Here is a 17,737-nt window from a genome sequence, read left to right on the forward strand (position 1 = left end):
GGAGTCAACACAGCATGTGGTTTTGTCTTAGCAAGATGAGTTTTGATAGAGAAAAGAGCTTTTATGAGCATTTTAGAAAAGCAAGTTGTGTATGAAACATTAAAATAACATAATTTTTTTTTTTTTGAGTTCAATATAAATAACTAGACTAGAGGTTAAATTCATGTGGTGCACGAGGTTATTATATAATAATAATCATAGTAAGTTGTGAAATAAATATTAATTTTTTTTTGAGGGAATAAATATTAATTCATTTGAAACTGATTGAAAAAATTATGTTTATGATATTTATAGGTACATATAAAAATTATTTTTATTATATTATTGTTGTTAAAATTGAAACTGAGAATATGGTCGGTGGCCAGTTTAAGTGGTCCATGTGATATTGAACCCTCTTGCCATATTATATCATAACTATGTTTATGATATTTATAGGTACATGTCTTTTTCTTGGATTTCTCAATAAAAAAATCATTTTATTTTTAATGCTATATTAAAGGATTAGACCAAATAGGATATACATAAGCAATAGTCAATGTCTTTGTATTGAGGGCATTAACACACACTAGAATTTTCAGAGATGAGTAGTTTTGCAAACAAAAAACCACATGCTGTGTTGATTCCATATCCAGTTCAAGGCCATATCAATCCATTATTCAAACTAGCAAAGCTTCTTCACCTTAGAGGCTTTCACATAACCTTTGTCAACACTGAATACAATCATAAACGCTTGCTCAAATCAAGAGGTCCTAATGCTCTTGATGGTTTCGCTGATTTTTGCTTCGAGACTATTCCCGATGGTTTAACTCCAGTGGAAGATGATGATGGTAATGTTAGTCAAGACATACTCTCTCTTTGTAAATCAATCAGAAAAAACTTCCTTCACTTCTTTCGCGAACTTCTTGCTAGACTTGACGAGTCTGCCAATTCTGGTCTTATCCCTCCAGTAACTAGCTTAGTTTCTGATTGTTACATGTCATTTACCATACAAGCTGCTGAAGAATATGCACTCCCAATCCTTCTTTATTCGCCAGGTAGTGCATGCTCCTTCTTGTCTGTTTCGCACTTTCGCACACTGATTGACAAAGGTCTAATACCACTCAAAGGTAACAATTTCTTATCCTTCATTCTCCAATTTAAGCATAACATGTGTTTACTGATATACACGTATGTCTAACACTAAGATACTTCAAGAGTAACTATAAACTAGGTTGCTTTGTTTAATAACTCGTTCGTACAAATCTGAAATCTGTAGCTATTAAATCTGATAGTAAACATTTATTTATATATTTTTTTAGTTTGAAATTTGTAGCTAATGGTTTAAAAAAAATATATGAAAATTTGTTTGGATTATAAGCTTATTATACGATGAGCTATTAAGCAGAGAAACTCGACTCATAGTTACTCTTGAAGTAACTTTACTTACAGCGACTAACTTGATCAATCCGATATATGTATATGAGGCTTCAAATTATTAACTTTCTGTAATTATGACAAGCAGATGATAGTTATTTGACAAGTGGATATTTGGACAACAAAGTAGATTGTATTCCGGGTATGAAAAACTTTCGACTAAAGGACCTTCCTGACTTTATAAGAACAAAAGATCTGAATGATTTTATGGTAGAATTTTTCATTGAAGCAGCAGATCAATTTCACAGAGCTTCTGCAATTGTTTTTAACACTTATAATGAACTTGAGAGTGATGTACTGAATGCGCTCCACTCTATGTTCCCATCATTATACAGTATCGGACCATTACCTTCATTATTAAGTCAAACTCCACATAATCACTTGGAATCTTTAGGTTCCAATCTTTGGAAAGAAGATACCAAGTGTCTTGAATGGCTCGAATCCAAGGAACCTGAGTCTGTTGTTTATGTGAATTTCGGCAGCATTACAGTTATGACTCCAAATCAACTGTTAGAATTTGCTTGGGGTTTGGCCGATAGCAAGAAACCGTTTTTGTGGATCATTAGGCCTGATCTTGTCATTGGCGGCTCGTTTATTTTGTCATCAGAATTTGAGAATGAAATTTCAGATAGAGGCCTAATCACAAGCTGGTGTCCACAAGAGCAAGTACTGATCCACCCTTCAATTGGTGGATTCTTGACTCATTGTGGATGGAATTCAACCACTGAAAGCATATGCGCTGGAGTACCAATGCTTTGTTGGCCATTCTTTGGTGATCAGCCAACAAACTGTAGATTTATTTGCAACGAATGGGAGATTGGACTTGAAATCGATATGGATGTGAAGAGAGATGAGGTGGAGAAGCTAGTCAATGAATTGACGGTGGGAGAGAAAGGAAAGAAGATGAGGCAAAAGGCCGTGGAGTTAAAGAAGAAGGCAGAGGAGAACACTAGACCAGGTGGTCGTTCATACATGAACCTGGACAAAGTTATTAAGGAGGTTTTGCTTAAACAATGTTAACTTAAAATGTGGTTGTGTATTCATCGATATCCTCTTGATTTTGTTTGACAGTCAATCAAATATGATACATTTAGTTATTTGAGTTGACCAATATAAGCAATGACACATATAATTGTATGAATAATGTTATTTGTTGCATTGCATATTTACTAAAATTTCATACATCTTTGTTGCACCAACATGTACAATAAAGTTGATAATAGTCTGATCATATGAGGGTCTCAGAAGACAGTAAGTAACACAAGGACCAATATCGGTTCATAAGCATCTTACTACAAGCAAATATTGATCAATTTCACAAGCTACTATACACACTCAACAGAAGTGCAGAAACATACACATTATATGCGAACGCAATTTAGACCGCGACATTAAAACTTTTCATGTCTTTGCGACCTGCAGAGCTTGGCATCATTTTGTGAGGGGCAAAAGTATGAATATACTAAAAATATCTATAGCTATTAAATTAAAATTTTGGTATTGGCACGATGGTTTGGACTATTGACCATTTACTTTCACCTGAAGTAAGCAAGTCTCTGGTTTTGCATTTTGATGTCTTGGTTGTATTTTTGTACAAGAAAAAAATAAGACAGACACAAAATATAGCAAACCAAGGACCAAACATGCATCATTTCGTATAAGTAAATAATATTGGTAGTCTTACAAATAACAATGATTAAGATAACTTAATACTCAATAAGACATTAATCACTAATCCAAAATCTCTCAAAAGCAATCCTACACACTCAAGGCCTAAAAAACCTTCACTAAATTTTAAAAATTTCGGAGGTGTTACATACATCATTGTCAATCATGATCTTTTCATGCTCTATAGATGAATTATTAATGAGTTTTAAATATAATATATAGAATAGCTTCAGCTCTGCTATAGCCTAAGGTTCACATGAAATCCCAAATATTATTCTTTTCTCTCATGAAAGGTAAAATTGGTAAAGGAAGATTGGATTCATATAATTGATAAGTTTTTTGTGTGACCACGTTACTCAATGATGGGTTGAAGGGACAAATGCAACACTTATATGTATTTAAGTGACATTTAATAATTGCTCTACTAATGTTTTCATAAACTATCTTGGACGGTGTATGAAAATATGTTCAAAACAGCTTATAAACATATGATAAGATATTTTCTTAAGCTCTTCTCATTCCCAACATTACTCCCTCCGTTTTTACATACATGTTTTTAAGATTTATTTGTTCAAGTTAAGAAATAACTTTAATTTGTAAACAAATTTCAAAAATACTTTGTTTGTAAGGTCTAGGTCAATTGACAATGTCAATATTGATAGATTCATTTAACACATTCACTCGGGCTCAAACATTATAAGTTTAAGGTGGTACTTTTTAAAAAAAATGCAATGTCAATATTGTTAGGTTGGACACCAGAATGATTGTTTATGTGACAAAAGGTGCAATACCTAGAGTTGTTTTTGGATTGAGATGCCCCAGAAGGTTTGCCACGCAGAAAAGGCTCCATATCTCAACGTTCCCATGCATTACGATTCAAGTCATCCATTGGAGGGATTGGAACGGATCCATCAAGGAAAGCAAATTTGTTCTTCGTTCCAAGAGCACGTTTCATAGAACGACTCCATGCAAGATAAGTCGGACCGGTGAGAAGTGGTGTAACCGTAACCGAATTTGGTCCTTCACTAGGATGAACATAGTAAATAGAATTAGTGTTAGGTTGTTGAATGATAATAGGAGCTGCACGAGGTGGCATGGTGAAAAACGAGAAAGATGCAGCGAAGAAGATGAAGTGAAAAACAGAGTATGCAATGAGAAATTGCAGAAAATTCAATTCGCTACAATTGCGAAGAAAAGAGGAATCAAAACCAAGAAAACGAGAGAATCGAGAAGAAATAGAGAAGAATCACGAAGGATTCGATAAGAAATCAAGGAAAAAGAAGAAAAGTAGAAAGCTTGAAAAGCAAGCAACGATGGCAGAAGCAAAGAGACGAATCGTAACTATCTCTCTCTCTCATGAAAAGGAGAGAGAAAGAAAACTGATACCATATTAAGAAAGTGTGAAAAAGTGAATTGATTCATTAGATTGAAATGTTGTTACATCAATGTATTTATACATTTGAGAATTGTACTTGCTAATATGAACTGTACTACATGAAAGAGCTTATTATACTACACTATCTTAGTTCCAAGTACTGCACGTATTCCCATGCTTCTGAGTATTTGAATCTGAACTATGTAATAACCTTCACTTTGGTTCAAACCCTAAACCTCCAGATATATGTAGGAGTTTAAGATGGTGCTTCTCACTTCCATTCGTCTATGATTAAAAAAAGAATAAAAAATCATGTGTACTCTCATTCATCTATCCTTGATACATTCACCTATTTACTCTATCTTGGTTAATAAAAGTGTAATTCATACATAAGTAAAGGGTATGTATTTTGTCAAAAAAAAAATTAAAGGGTATATATATTTGATAAAAATAAATAAAGTAGTATAATGATAAAATTTGAAAATGTGAAATTTCTCTTTTAAAAATAAGAAAAAATGGATGAAGTAAGAAATTTAAATTGAATGATTGAAAATTATTGTGACTGTGAACATGTTACAAACGCGAAGTTTCGAAGGTGTCTTTCCATTTTATTTTGTTATGGTTCAGGTTCCATGTTATAGAAATTAATCTACCAATAACAGATTTGATCCAAGTGATAAGCAATTTTAGTCTCTTAAACCGGTGATCATATATAAGTTCGATATTTAACTCTTGCATATAAACAACATTTGGTTCAGAGTGGAAAGCTATGTCCAACAAGTTCATCAATTACTTTCTTTCTTTTTTTTACAAAATTTCATCACTTACTTATTTTTCATTTAACATAGAAAACTATTATTTATTTTTCATGCATAGATCCAAGAAAGTAATGATGGGTGCATCCCAAGTCTATGATCATGACTTTCCTAAAAATAATATTTCTTTGATCATGACTGCTTACAAATTGACGATCCATATTTAGATGGGGACTAATGACTCCAACAGATATTTCAGAATATTTATGTATAATAACTACAAGAATGTCCACACCCCTTGTGATATGATATGTACTAGAATATGTCAACAATTACCAATAGCTTTAGAAACTTTAAAAGGTGTAGCAATGAAATGACCTCAACGGTCTAACTAAATCCATGGATGATAAGAAAAGAAAAAAATGTGAAAAGGAAATTCGGACAGTCTTTTTACCTTGGTTAATTCTATGTTCATAAACGATTCCCTCTATAAATGATAACAGTAAAGTTGGGAATAGGTCAGATCAGACCATGCTTTGATAGGCCTGAGCCTGACCTACAAAATTTTCTGCAAGCCTTAGTCTGGTCTATGCCTTTTCATATGCTTATTATTTTGGCCTGATCTGACCTATTTAAAAGCTTGACCTGGACTGACAACCTATTTACTAGCCTACTTCATATCGAAGTCGTTAAATATTCAATTTTGCCTACTTTTAAATAGGCCAAATTGGCCTTAAAGCCTATTTCACCGTAAAGCTTCTCTATTGCTATAAGACCTTAAAAACCTATTTCACTATAAGACTTCAAAGCCTATTTAAAAAGTCCATTTGAATTTTTCTTGATTTTTATGTTTAATATAAATAAAAAATAAATTTTAATAATATGCATAGATAGGTCGCCTCTCAGGGTTTGTAGGCTTTTTTGATAGCCTAAACCTGACATATTTACTTAAATATGTTTTTTCAAAAGCCTAAACCTAACCTTTTTCTTAAACAGACTATACCAGATCAGACTTAAACAGACCATGTCGTAGACCCCTATAGATAAGTCGGGCCTATTCCCAACCCTATTCATCATGTCAATGACCTTCTCCTAGAGTAAAAAACTCATGAAAGGAACTTTTTCTTTAGTTCTCATTTTATCTATTTTTTTTTTAGAGGAAATTTTCTTTTTAACTTAGAATAGAAAGGACTTTTTTTAAGACCCGCATTTGGAGGTGGTATAACGTGGCAATAAACAAGGATAAAAATCTAAGAAAATCTAAAAGCTCGTGATTCGACACCACTTTTCATTTTTCAACACTTCTTCTAGTTCTAGTAAGAGTACACTCTACAACAATACAAACACCACCACCTCCATAATTCACACAAAAGCCACACTCTCGTGAACAATTAACAAACTCTCTCTCTCATTGATCGATCTCAATTATGGCTTCCACGACAATGCGGTTACCGACGAACACCGCCGCCGTAACTGAATCATCGTTTCCTCGCCGGAACTCTATTTCCGGACTCATCACTTCCAGATCCTCTTCTTCCCTCCGTTTGAAGTATCGTTCTCTCAATCACAATCTCAACCTCAGGAGAAGAATCTCTTTCCAGGTCAAGTGTTTGTTTGGTAGTAGTGAAGCTAAACAAAAACTCAAGGATCGCGAAATTCAAGAACAACAAGGTCTTCATCATAATTTATTGTTGTCAATTTTTTTTAATGATATAATTTAGTTTATGTTTTGAATTTGTGATCTGAATTTGCTTAATTCAGTTGCAGCATTGAAATTATGTTCAAAAGCTGCGCTCTATGATTTTTGTTCAGTTTCATTATTTTCTTTTTGAATTTGTTTATTTCAGTTGTGGTATTGAAATCAAGTTCAAATTTAGAAACATTTTATTATTGTGAATTTGTGATGTAGTATTATTATCTAGCTTAGTTTTTGAGTTTGTGAATTTGTGATTCCAAGTTGCGCATTGAAATTAAGTTCAAATTTAGAAACATTTTAATAAGTGTTGTTTGGATAATCAGCTTATAGCATAAACACTTATCATTTATGAAGCACTACCACGCACACGTTGACACCTGTAGTAATTTGGAAAAAAATGAATTAATTGAATGTAATCACATGTGTCTGTGTTGATGTTGGACACCTTCCATTAGAAGTGTAGGTGTTAATGTTATAGAGCTTCTCATGATAAGGTTCGGTGTTACAGAGCTTGTCATGATAAGTGTCGGTGTTTCAGAGCTTATCTTGATAAGCGGTTATGTATAACTTATTCCTTTGACAAAAGATAAAATTAAGTTAAATTGTTTTCGTATAAGCTATAAGTTGTTTCATTTATCTGTGATCTGATTTTGCTTACTTCAGTTGTGGCATTGAAATTAAGTTCAAATCTAGAAACATTTTAATAGGCATTGTTTGGATAATCAGCTTAATTTTCAGCTCATGATCATAAGCGCTTATTTGTATGCTATTTCTATGATAAAAGATAAAATAATATTGTTTTTGTATAGTCTATAAGGTGTTTTCATAAACCATCTCCGAGAGCTTATGAAAATAAGCTGACAATTGCTTCCGAGCATGCCATAAGTTGTTTTCATGAGTTCTCTCAAAGAGTCTCGTAAGTTCTTTTGTCAAAAGATAAACTTAAATATGTCAATCCAAACAGGTGCTAAAAGTAGAAAATCTTTGCTTGATGACTGTGTGGGTACTGTTTTGGCTCTCTTTCTTTCTTTGTTTTTTCTCACTTTCAGCATCATGCTTTATTGTAATGCTATCAGTTAGCTATTTTGTTTTATATATATATATATATATATATATAGAGAGGACTTTTAAAATAAGAGGGTGGGAGGAGTAAATAACAGTCCTTACATCAAATTAATGGATCAGATTAAATTAATTGTGTGCTGCCATATCTCAATCATCTCTCTTGCCGCCGTATGACCTTTGGTTTCTCAGAGTTGTCTTCTCTTCCATTTTGAGTTTTGCAGAACCATCACAGATCCAACCCAACCCACATCATTTGAGCCGATTTCTACCCTTTCTGGAGATATGTCGCTTTCAAGGGCTATCAATATTCCTTCAAGGTTGTGTTGTGACCCATTACAAACTATACCTTTACATTTGGGGCAATTGTTTTAATTATCTGCAACACACTGAAATTCACAATCACAACAAATGTATGATTCAATATGACCAAGCCACCCACAATTAGAGTACAATCAAAGTACGTGAAGCATATAAAGAATCAATTTTTAAAATTTTATCTCCATTTTAGCATTTTATACATATAATTTTATTTTTAATTACGTTTTTCTCATATGTAAGAATTTATCCAGTGATGATAATAAAATGGGAGGGTGTTTGGATGACAAGATTGAGAGAGGCACATGGTAATTCAAGGCATAATCACTGAATTGATACAAACAAGAAGAAAAGAGGAACGAAGAAAAAGAGTGAGAGAAGAGAGAAACAATGCAGAATAAAGAAGAGAGATGATGAGATATGGCAACACATTTTAAAATTAATTTAATCTGATCCATTAATTTGATCTAAGGGCTGTTATTTACTCCTCTCACCCTCTCATTTTAAAAGTCCTCTCATTTGAAATGCCCTCTATATATATATATATATATATATATATATTTTACAATTGTCATTTTACAATTGGAAAATAAATATTTGTTTTAGCTTAGTCCTAGAAGTAATCATTTTACAATTGTCCCATGAACTCCATCTCTTAAAGTTACAAGATCAAACTTTTACCATTAAGACACCTCATGAATCAAGTTCAAATTTAGATTAATCCCTCAATAGCAAAATATAAGCAAGACTAATAAAAAAAAGAAAAATGTATTTGGTCAAAAAAATTGACCAAATACATTTGACTTTTTGGACTCCTTTTGGCTTATATTTTGTTATGGAGTACCTTTATAGAGGAAGAAACCTTTGGTCTATTACATTGTTGATCATGAGTTTTACCATGTTACTACCAGTTATCCTGCGTCCAGCGCCATTGCAATCTGATTAATCATTTCTGTTTATTGTTTGTTTCAGAAGCTACAACCTCTCTGAGCTCATTTGCACCAGATGCTTCTTCCATTGTATCAAGTATTAAGTACCATGCAGAGTTCACTCCTCTGTTTTCTCCAGAGAAATTTGAGCTCCCACAGGCTTTTATTGCAACGGCACAGACTGTTCGTGATGCTCTCATAATAAACTGGAATGCTACTTATGATTACTATGAGAAGCTGAATGTTAAGCAGGCATATTACCTTTCAATGGAATTTTTGCAGGTTGGGTGCTACCTTAATGATTTGAACATCTTGGAAAATTACTGGCATCTAATACTTATTTCCATTTACCATTCTTTCGTTACAGGGTAGAGCGTTATTGAATGCAATTGGCAATTTAGAGTTAACTGGTCCCTATGCAGAGGCTTTGAGTCAGCTTGGTTATAAATTAGAAAATGTGGCACACCAGGTACGGCATCTCCAACTGTAGTATATATTTCTCTTTAGAGTTGTGTGCTTTGCTGATATAATGAGTTACTGATTATTTAACCAGAAGCCAATAAGTCCCAAACCAATTTTGTTTCTATCCAAGAGTTGTGGTAATTTTGGCCTGATAATTATAGGAGCCAGATGCTGCACTTGGAAATGGGGGTCTTGGACGCCTTGCTTCATGTTTCTTGGACTCTATGGCAACCTTGAATTACCCAGCATGGGGTTATGGACTGAGATACAAGTATGGCTTGTTTAAACAACAAATAACCAAAGATGGGCAGGAGGAAGTTGCTGAAGATTGGCTTGAGGTATGTTTCATTATTTAGTGATGACTAGTGTTCATGCCATGTACTTAATAATTTTTGCATTTGATCCACTGGTTCTATTAGTATTTGCCTTCTTACTTGTGTCTATTCCAACAGATGGGCAACCCCTGGGAGATTGTTAGAAACGACGTCACATATCCTGTAAGGTTCTATGGCAAAGTTATTTCAGGCTCAGATGGTAAAAAACATTGGGTCGGAGGAGAAGATATCAAAGCTGTTGCACACGATGTCCCCATACCCGGATATAAGACCAAAACCACAATTAACCTGAGACTCTGGTCTACAAAAGCTGCATCTGAAGAATTTGATTTAAATGCTTTTAATTCTGGAAGACACACTGAAGCGTCCGAGGCTCTAGCAAATGCCGAAAAGGTTTGGATGATAATGCTAGTATAAACTCTTTTAGAAAATTGTAGAAGATTTTGAGTTTTATAGAAGTAACCAATTGGATATGATTGATGTTATGATGTTAGAGAAGTTTTAAAGAATCAAGCTTCACTAGACTTTTGACTGTAATGTGTATCTTTTCATAGTTTTTTTTAGCAACAATGGCCGTGGAAAATATGTAAGTGGCATCTGATGATATGGAGGTTTTCTAGATAATTTTACTTTTGCAACAATGTGAATACAACTTGATAAAACTTAAAAGGACATTTTATATTGTGCTTTTTCCCTCAAATGCAGATTTGCTATGTACTCTACCCTGGGGATGACTCAATAGAGGGGAAAACCCTTCGCCTCAAGCAACAATATACTTTATGTTCTGCTTCTCTTCAAGATATCATTGCTCGTTTTGAGAGAAGATCAGGAGCAAGTGTGAATTGGGAAGAGTTTCCTGAAAAGGTTGCAGTTCAGATGAATGATACTCACCCAACCTTGTGCATCCCAGAGCTGATGAGAATACTGATAGATATAAAGGGTTTAAGCTGGAAGGATGCTTGGAATATCACCCAACGGTACCTAGAATTTATTTGTTTTTGTTTATATTTTATTTTATTGCTTTTTGGGGGGAGCGGGTAGTTCAGTCATCTCATGTTTATGCATGATCTGAGTTTGTTGATGGAATATAAACTATCTGCCACTGTGATCTAGGACTGTAGCATACACAAACCATACTGTTCTTCCTGAGGCATTAGAGAAATGGAGCATGGACCTGATGGAGAAACTTCTTCCACGCCATGTTGAGATTATAGAACTGATTGATGAGGAGGTAATACCAAAATATTTGCATAAACTCTTCTTTTTCAGGTAAATGAGTCGAGTTATTGCTGATATTCATGTTTGACAGCTGGTCCGGACCATAATAGCAGAATATGGAACAGCAGATTCAGACTTACTGGAAAAGAAATTGAAGGAAATGAGAGTACTAGAAAATGTTGAATTGCCTGCAGAATTTGCTGATGTACTTGTTAAATCCAAGGAGGCCGATGATATTTCTAGTGAGGAGGTGAAAATTTCGGGAGAAGAGGAAGAAGACGACGATGGTAATGATGATGAAGTGGTAATTGTTGAAAAGGATGGGACAGATAAAAGTTCCGTTGAGAAAAAGAAAGAGGAGTTGCCCAAGCCAGTAGTAGAACCACCAAAATTGGTTCGTATGGCCAATCTCTGTGTTGTGGGTGGTCATGCAGTGAATGGAGTTGCAGAGATACATAGTGAAATTGTCAAGGATGATGTGTTCAATGCATTTTATAAGGTAAATATTTCGTTGGACAATGTGAATTGAGTGATGTTTCTTAATTCATATCTTTTTTTTCTCTCTTTTGAAGTCACTAAATAGCACTTAGCAGTCAACTCTTGTTTTTGACAAAGGGAAAATAATTTTAAGCATGCCGTAAGGACATAATATATTTTTGCATTTCCTCCATTTTTATGTGATTACATTACACATGCAGCATTTTTCTTAAAAATTAAATTAAACTTACCAAATATTTGTGGTATATGTGTAGTGATGTAGTGTATGAGCCTTAAAAATATAAAAGCATTTCCTCCTTTTCTTTCTTTATATCTATGACAAGATATAGGAAAATTGTTTTTATCACTGTTATGCCACACGTCATGCAGTTGTGGCCTGAGAAATTCCAAAACAAAACAAATGGTGTGACACCAAGGAGATGGATCAGGTTCTGTAATCCAGATTTGAGTAAAATTATAACTCAGTGGATAGGCACGGAAGATTGGGTCCTAAATACCGAGAAACTGGCTGAGCTGAGGAAGGTAATTACCATTATTTAATTTGTTGATCTTGTTTTATAATAAATTCTTTATTTATAGAATTGAAGGGGCATTCACGTTTTCCTTTTCTTCATTTTGTTAAATCTTTATTTGCTTTTTTAAGAATGTCAGGTTTTGCTTTACCAATTATACTACTATATATTATAATGGGTCTAGAGAGTAGACACTTCTGAACAAATGATCTCTAATTTTATGATGCCCACTACAAGTTTTCCCAAAGTAACCATTTAACATATAAATCATAATTGCTTCTTGCTAATCTAGAAAAGATACTCAGTTTGCACTTACCAGCTTGTAAGGCGAGCAGTGTCTTCTATTTGTAAACACTTTTTCAGGCCATATCTCATCCAATGTGGGACTATCACTAGTAGTTTCCACCGCGAAACCAAACACACACTAACCCTTCTTAAAATACATCACCATCAACAACAAAAGCCTTTTCCATTAGGCGGGCCTTTTATGAATACATTCTTGATATTGAAGGAATCAATGTTGTGTGTTCACTATAATTATTTGAATATTCTGAAATTAATAAATGAAATTAAAAAGATCTAGGGCAAGTTGTATTTCCATGGTTTTCCAATTCAGTTACTGTATCTATATATTAGTCTCAGGCTCTCAGCCTGATTGTCAAGTCTCTAAAATCCAAGCTGACCGCACTAGTGTCATTCATTAATAGTTTGCAGATAATGAGGATCTACAAAAGCAATGGAGGGAAGCAAAATTGAATAACAAGGTGAAAGTTGCAGCATTGATCAAAGAAAGAACAGGATATTCTGTCAGTCCTGATGCAATGTTTGACATCCAGGTATGGTGATTTTATTTTATTTTTTATTTTTTTACAGACAAATGTTAGTTGTTAGTAAATTGTTAAGAGAGGAGGGGGAAATGTTAGTTTCTGGGAGTCAAACCCGGGACCTCCTTCTTAAATCTCCTTCAACATCCCTGAGCTCACCAACTGAGCTACCTACGCGGGACATCCAAGTATGGTGATGACTTTAATTTTTCCCCACCATTACTAGGTACACCATAAATGTAATGGTGGGGATTTAAGGTACACCATAAATGTTATCTTTAGTATTATAGCTTAATTTTTTAGAGTGTGTCTTCGTAGACTAAGGTTGGTTACTTTGTGAGTATGATGGAATTAAGCTAGGATATGCTTTACCTTAAGTTGGATAGCCTTATTCTTCTACATATCTCTTCTACCTATTACTAGCTGATGTTTCAGGTCTCTCTTCCCCATCACGCTTTTATTCCTGCCTAGTTTTCTTTTCTTTTGGCTCCTTTCAGTTGTAAGTAAAAGGGCCTACATTGCATGAAGGCCTTTGAACCAGACAACATGTTTATGTTTTCTAAGAGCCTAATATTTAACAATTTATTATATTATGCATAAAGTAAATAAGTTACATTTATTGTAATTTAATAAATTATTTATTGAAAACATGCATAGTAAATAAATAGGTCAATGTATACTCCAATTACATAATTTATTAAAGTAGGCTAGCCAGTTTTCACTAGTACTCCGAGTTACCACCTTCGAATTTTTTACTTTGAAGCTACTACTTTCTCTACTCCTAATAATATTGTCGATAATGAATTCAGTTTCTCCAACCCATTATTTAAAATATATAGTATTGATAAAGTGTTGGCTTAATTGATTTTGTTTAGGTGAAGAGAATCCATGAATATAAAGTGTTGATAAAGTGTTGGCTTAATTGATTTTGTTTAGGTGAAGAGAATCCATGAATATAAACGACAACTATTAAATATTTTTGGAATTGTTTACCGCTACAAGAAGATGAAAGAAATGAATGCTGCAGAAAGGAAAAAAACTTTTGTTCCAAGAGTTTGTATATTTGGGGGAAAAGCATTTGCTACTTATGTGCAGGCTAAGAGAATTGTGAAATTTATCACAGATGTTGGGGCCACTGTAAATCATGATCCTGAAATAGGAGATCTTCTCAAGGTACTTATGACTGTTATTTAAGAGTTGGTTTTTGTTTTGTCCCGAAGTTCTTAGCCACCCATGTCATTGTTGAAGTTGTGTAAAATATTATTCCTATTCTAGTACAAACTTTGAGCAAGTTGCTTTTATGTGGTCACTCTAAAATCAGTACTCAATTTATAGAAATATTTTGAAGTACTTTAATACTATTCAGAGGAGAGAAGTTTAAAGACATTGTTTGACAAATTTGTTAATGATTTGTTCTTGATTATTCTGCTCCTACCAGACGATGCTTGTAGTTCAAAATTTTGCTTATGAATGATGTAAAATTGTTACTTATTTATTTGGTCATATTTAATCAGGTTATTTTTGTCCCTGACTACAATGTTAGTGTTGCGGAGATGCTTATTCCAGCTAGTGAATTGTCACAACATATCAGGTAACCTTTAGTTGGTTTGCATTACTCTTTGGATTGGATGTTTTCTTGTGCTGACATAAACGATAAAAATACAACCCAGGCCCTGTTCTGACAATGTGAATTATATTACTACTTTTATTTAAAGAATACTGCTGTTACTGACAGCAGTATGAAATTTTGGATTATGCTGCATTGCCAATAATTTGAGTTTCCTGTTTATCAACTGTAGTACTGCTGGAATGGAGGCAAGTGGAACTAGCAACATGAAATTTGCAATGAATGGGTGCTTACAGATTGGAACTTTAGATGGAGCCAATGTTGAAATAAGGGAAGAGGTTGGTGAAGACAACTTCTTCCTCTTTGGTGCTAAGGCTCATGAAATTACTGGGCTGAGGAAAGAAAGAGCGGAGGGAAAGGTATATCTTTATATCCATGTTGTGCATATCGTGTAGTGTAGCTAATAACATCCTTGTGTTAGCACACCAGAATAGTATAAATATTTACCCTTGCAGTTTCAAATATTGATAATTTATTGGAAGAAATTGAAGAAAATATTTCTGACAAGAGTACTGAACAGTCTTCCTTGTTTGAGGGAATCTGGATATTTTTCCCATAGAAACCTAGATGATAATGCAGTTTATCTTTTAATTCAGTTTGTCCCTGATCCACGTTTTGAAGAAGTTAAAGAATATGTCAGAAGTGGTGTTTTTGGGTCTTACAACTATGATGACCTGATTGGATCCTTGGAAGGAAATGAAGGTTTTGGTCGAGCAGATTATTTTCTTGTGGGCAAGGACTTCCCTAGCTACTTAGAATGCCAGGAGGAGGTTGACGAAGCTTATCGCAACCAAAAAGTGAGTTTATGTACTTTTTCCTATTATGAAGTTTCGATTTTCTTACCCAATTTTTTTTTTTTTTTTTTGCACGCCACCTTTTACAACAACTAAGCCTTTTTCCACTATGTGCTACACCTTACCTTTTATGGTACAAAATCCATTTGTCCGTTTTGTACCATTAAAGGTAAGGGTGTTGGGGCAAGTTTAAAAAACTTTGCCATAAACTAAACATTTTCCTTTGTCAGGGAATATTTGTTTCACATGCTAGCCATAGGTTATTCAAGGAAGCATTCACCAATTCCATGTTAATATAAACTTGTATCGTCTGCATTGTCTCTCATTTGCATGTTCTATTATGTCATACAACTGATTTGTAAAATGTTTTAACTTAGCAACACATATCAGTCTAGTGTTGTTCCAGTCTAGTGTTGTTCCTCATGCAGAGATATGCCTTGGTAATTTGTAGTATTAGCAACATAAGACTCACATTATTTCTCGCATTTTTAGTCCTTTGTGCATCAACTTTCATAACCGTTATCAGGCGCATTTGTACAATAGGCCATTTTCTTTCATGTTACCACTCTCATTAACATTTGAAAATCGCATGTGGGTGCAGAAATGGACGAGAATGTCAATATTGAACACAGCAGGCTCATCGAAGTTCAGCAGTGACCGTACAATTCATGAATATGCACGTGATATTTGGAGCATTGAGCCAGTCAAATTGCCGTAGATGAGGGGTAATCTATACTATACCCTTTTTAATAGCAGATCACTGGTGCCATGTCGTAAGATGATCAATGCTTTACCAATTACCTGTACTGAAAAATAAACAGAAATTTTGTAAAATAAATAATTAAGGGTTTGGCTTTTGTCCGCCAAAATAAGCCTGCATACATGTAATATATGTATGTAATATATTATATTATGTTGATTACTCCAGTATTGCCCTGAAAACATGCTACCAAGTAAAGAGACCTTTGTTTACTACTGTATATCAGTTAATTAAGCCAAGCCTCACAGCTTCTATATTGTTGTTTCATGCTTTAGTTCTCATGTTCTGCCTTGTGTGATTGCAACAGACCATGTGTATCTATGTATAGTTGGACATACTTATTATTAGGGATTTGAATCCCCTAAAGTGAGTAGTTAGTTAAGTAAAAAATAATGGTCGATATTCAACCCATCCATGATTTATTATGCATGTACTTGTAATGTCAACCATTTATCAACTTCTCCTTTCTTAGATTAGTGACCTGGTCATAAAACTGTTGTCTATGTTTGGAAAAGAAAATTGTGGAGTCCCTGTATTCATTTGATCACCACTATGTAGGTTGCAAGGGTATTCTACATCCTTGAAGTACTTGGCTCGAGACCTAGGCCACCGAGAGAAGAACAATGTGTAAAATTGTTTTATACTAGGGATAAATTTGTCTAGAAAATATTCTGATAAATGTGAACAATGGTGTATATTTAATCTATATATTACAATTTCCTTAACAATATTTAAAGAGATACAACAATTTAGGTTGGCTTTTTGTTTTGGTCAAAAATATCCTAAACAAATATGCCCTTAATTTTGGGAAGTTATCTATAACAATATATAAGGAGGATATATATCAATTTGAGCTGGTTTTTTGTTTTGGTCAAAAATATACTTAACTTTTTTTTTGGTAGTGTAAAAATATACTCAACTAAACGTGCACTTAATTTTTGGAAATTAATTTAAATTAAACTGTTGTTATTTATGTACCCGTAAAAAACTATGTACCTTTAAGGTACGACTTAATTTTTGGAAATTAATTTAAATTAAACTGTTATTATTTATGTACCTTTAAAGCGTAAAAAAACTATGTACATTTAAGGTACAATTTTGTGTTAGTTCTTAAAAAACTTAAGCACTGTTGTTATATAATTTGAAAGCAACGACTATCTATACCCGGCCGAACTCTGATTATTAGAGCCCTTTCCCCTACAAACTAATTAAACAACAACAACTAACTACTACACTCAATCAATAAGATATGTCTTGGTAATCTGTAGAATTAACAACTTCAGAGTGACGTTATTGCTCACATTTTTGAAGTCTTTGTGGATCAACTTTCGTAGGTTTTTATCAATGATGACAATTTTATGATAGGCTAGTTTCGATCATGTTACCGTTGTCATTAACGTTTGAAAATTGCATGTGGGTGTATAAATGGACAAGAATTCTTATTGCTAGGACCCCTTTTCTAGGAACCAGATGGTTGTTAACAAAAAAAAT

The 17,737-nt window shown here is 33.7% G+C and overlaps 2 protein-coding genes across 3 annotated transcripts; both read left to right on the top strand.

The window, feature by feature from the left end:
• Nucleotides 1-514: 514 nt before the first annotated feature.
• LOC25480820 (7-deoxyloganetin glucosyltransferase) lies at nucleotides 515-2,557 on the top strand. The gene is made up of 2 exons (XM_039834975.1): nucleotides 515-1,106; nucleotides 1,502-2,557. The coding sequence occupies exons 1-2, from the start codon at nucleotides 581-583 to the stop codon at nucleotides 2,431-2,433; spliced, it is 1,458 nt and encodes a 485-aa protein (XP_039690909.1). The 5' UTR covers nucleotides 515-580; the 3' UTR covers nucleotides 2,434-2,557.
• Nucleotides 2,558-6,464: 3,907 nt separating this feature from the next.
• Nucleotides 6,465-16,500, top strand: LOC25480821 (alpha-1,4 glucan phosphorylase L isozyme, chloroplastic/amyloplastic). Of its 2 annotated transcripts, XM_039834945.1 has the most exons (16): nucleotides 6,465-6,882; nucleotides 8,194-8,289; nucleotides 9,260-9,498; nucleotides 9,584-9,685; nucleotides 9,840-10,016; nucleotides 10,131-10,406; nucleotides 10,719-10,990; nucleotides 11,127-11,244; nucleotides 11,323-11,730; nucleotides 12,099-12,251; nucleotides 12,949-13,077; nucleotides 14,002-14,238; nucleotides 14,580-14,656; nucleotides 14,865-15,051; nucleotides 15,289-15,489; nucleotides 16,088-16,500. In XM_039834945.1, the coding sequence occupies exons 1-16, from the start codon at nucleotides 6,639-6,641 to the stop codon at nucleotides 16,202-16,204; spliced, it is 3,033 nt and encodes a 1,010-aa protein (XP_039690879.1). In that variant the 5' UTR covers nucleotides 6,465-6,638; the 3' UTR covers nucleotides 16,205-16,500. The 2 variants fall into 2 exon arrangements, with proteins under 2 accessions (XP_039690879.1, XP_039690880.1); XM_039834946.1 differs by lacking the exon at nucleotides 8,194-8,289 and having other exon boundaries at nucleotides 6,467-6,882.
• The last annotated feature ends 1,237 nt before the right edge of the window (nucleotides 16,501-17,737 follow it).

This window comes from Medicago truncatula, chromosome 6 (assembly GCF_003473485.1).
Source record: "Medicago truncatula cultivar Jemalong A17 chromosome 6, MtrunA17r5.0-ANR, whole genome shotgun sequence".
Classification (NCBI taxonomy): Eukaryota; Viridiplantae; Streptophyta; class Magnoliopsida; order Fabales; family Fabaceae; genus Medicago; species Medicago truncatula.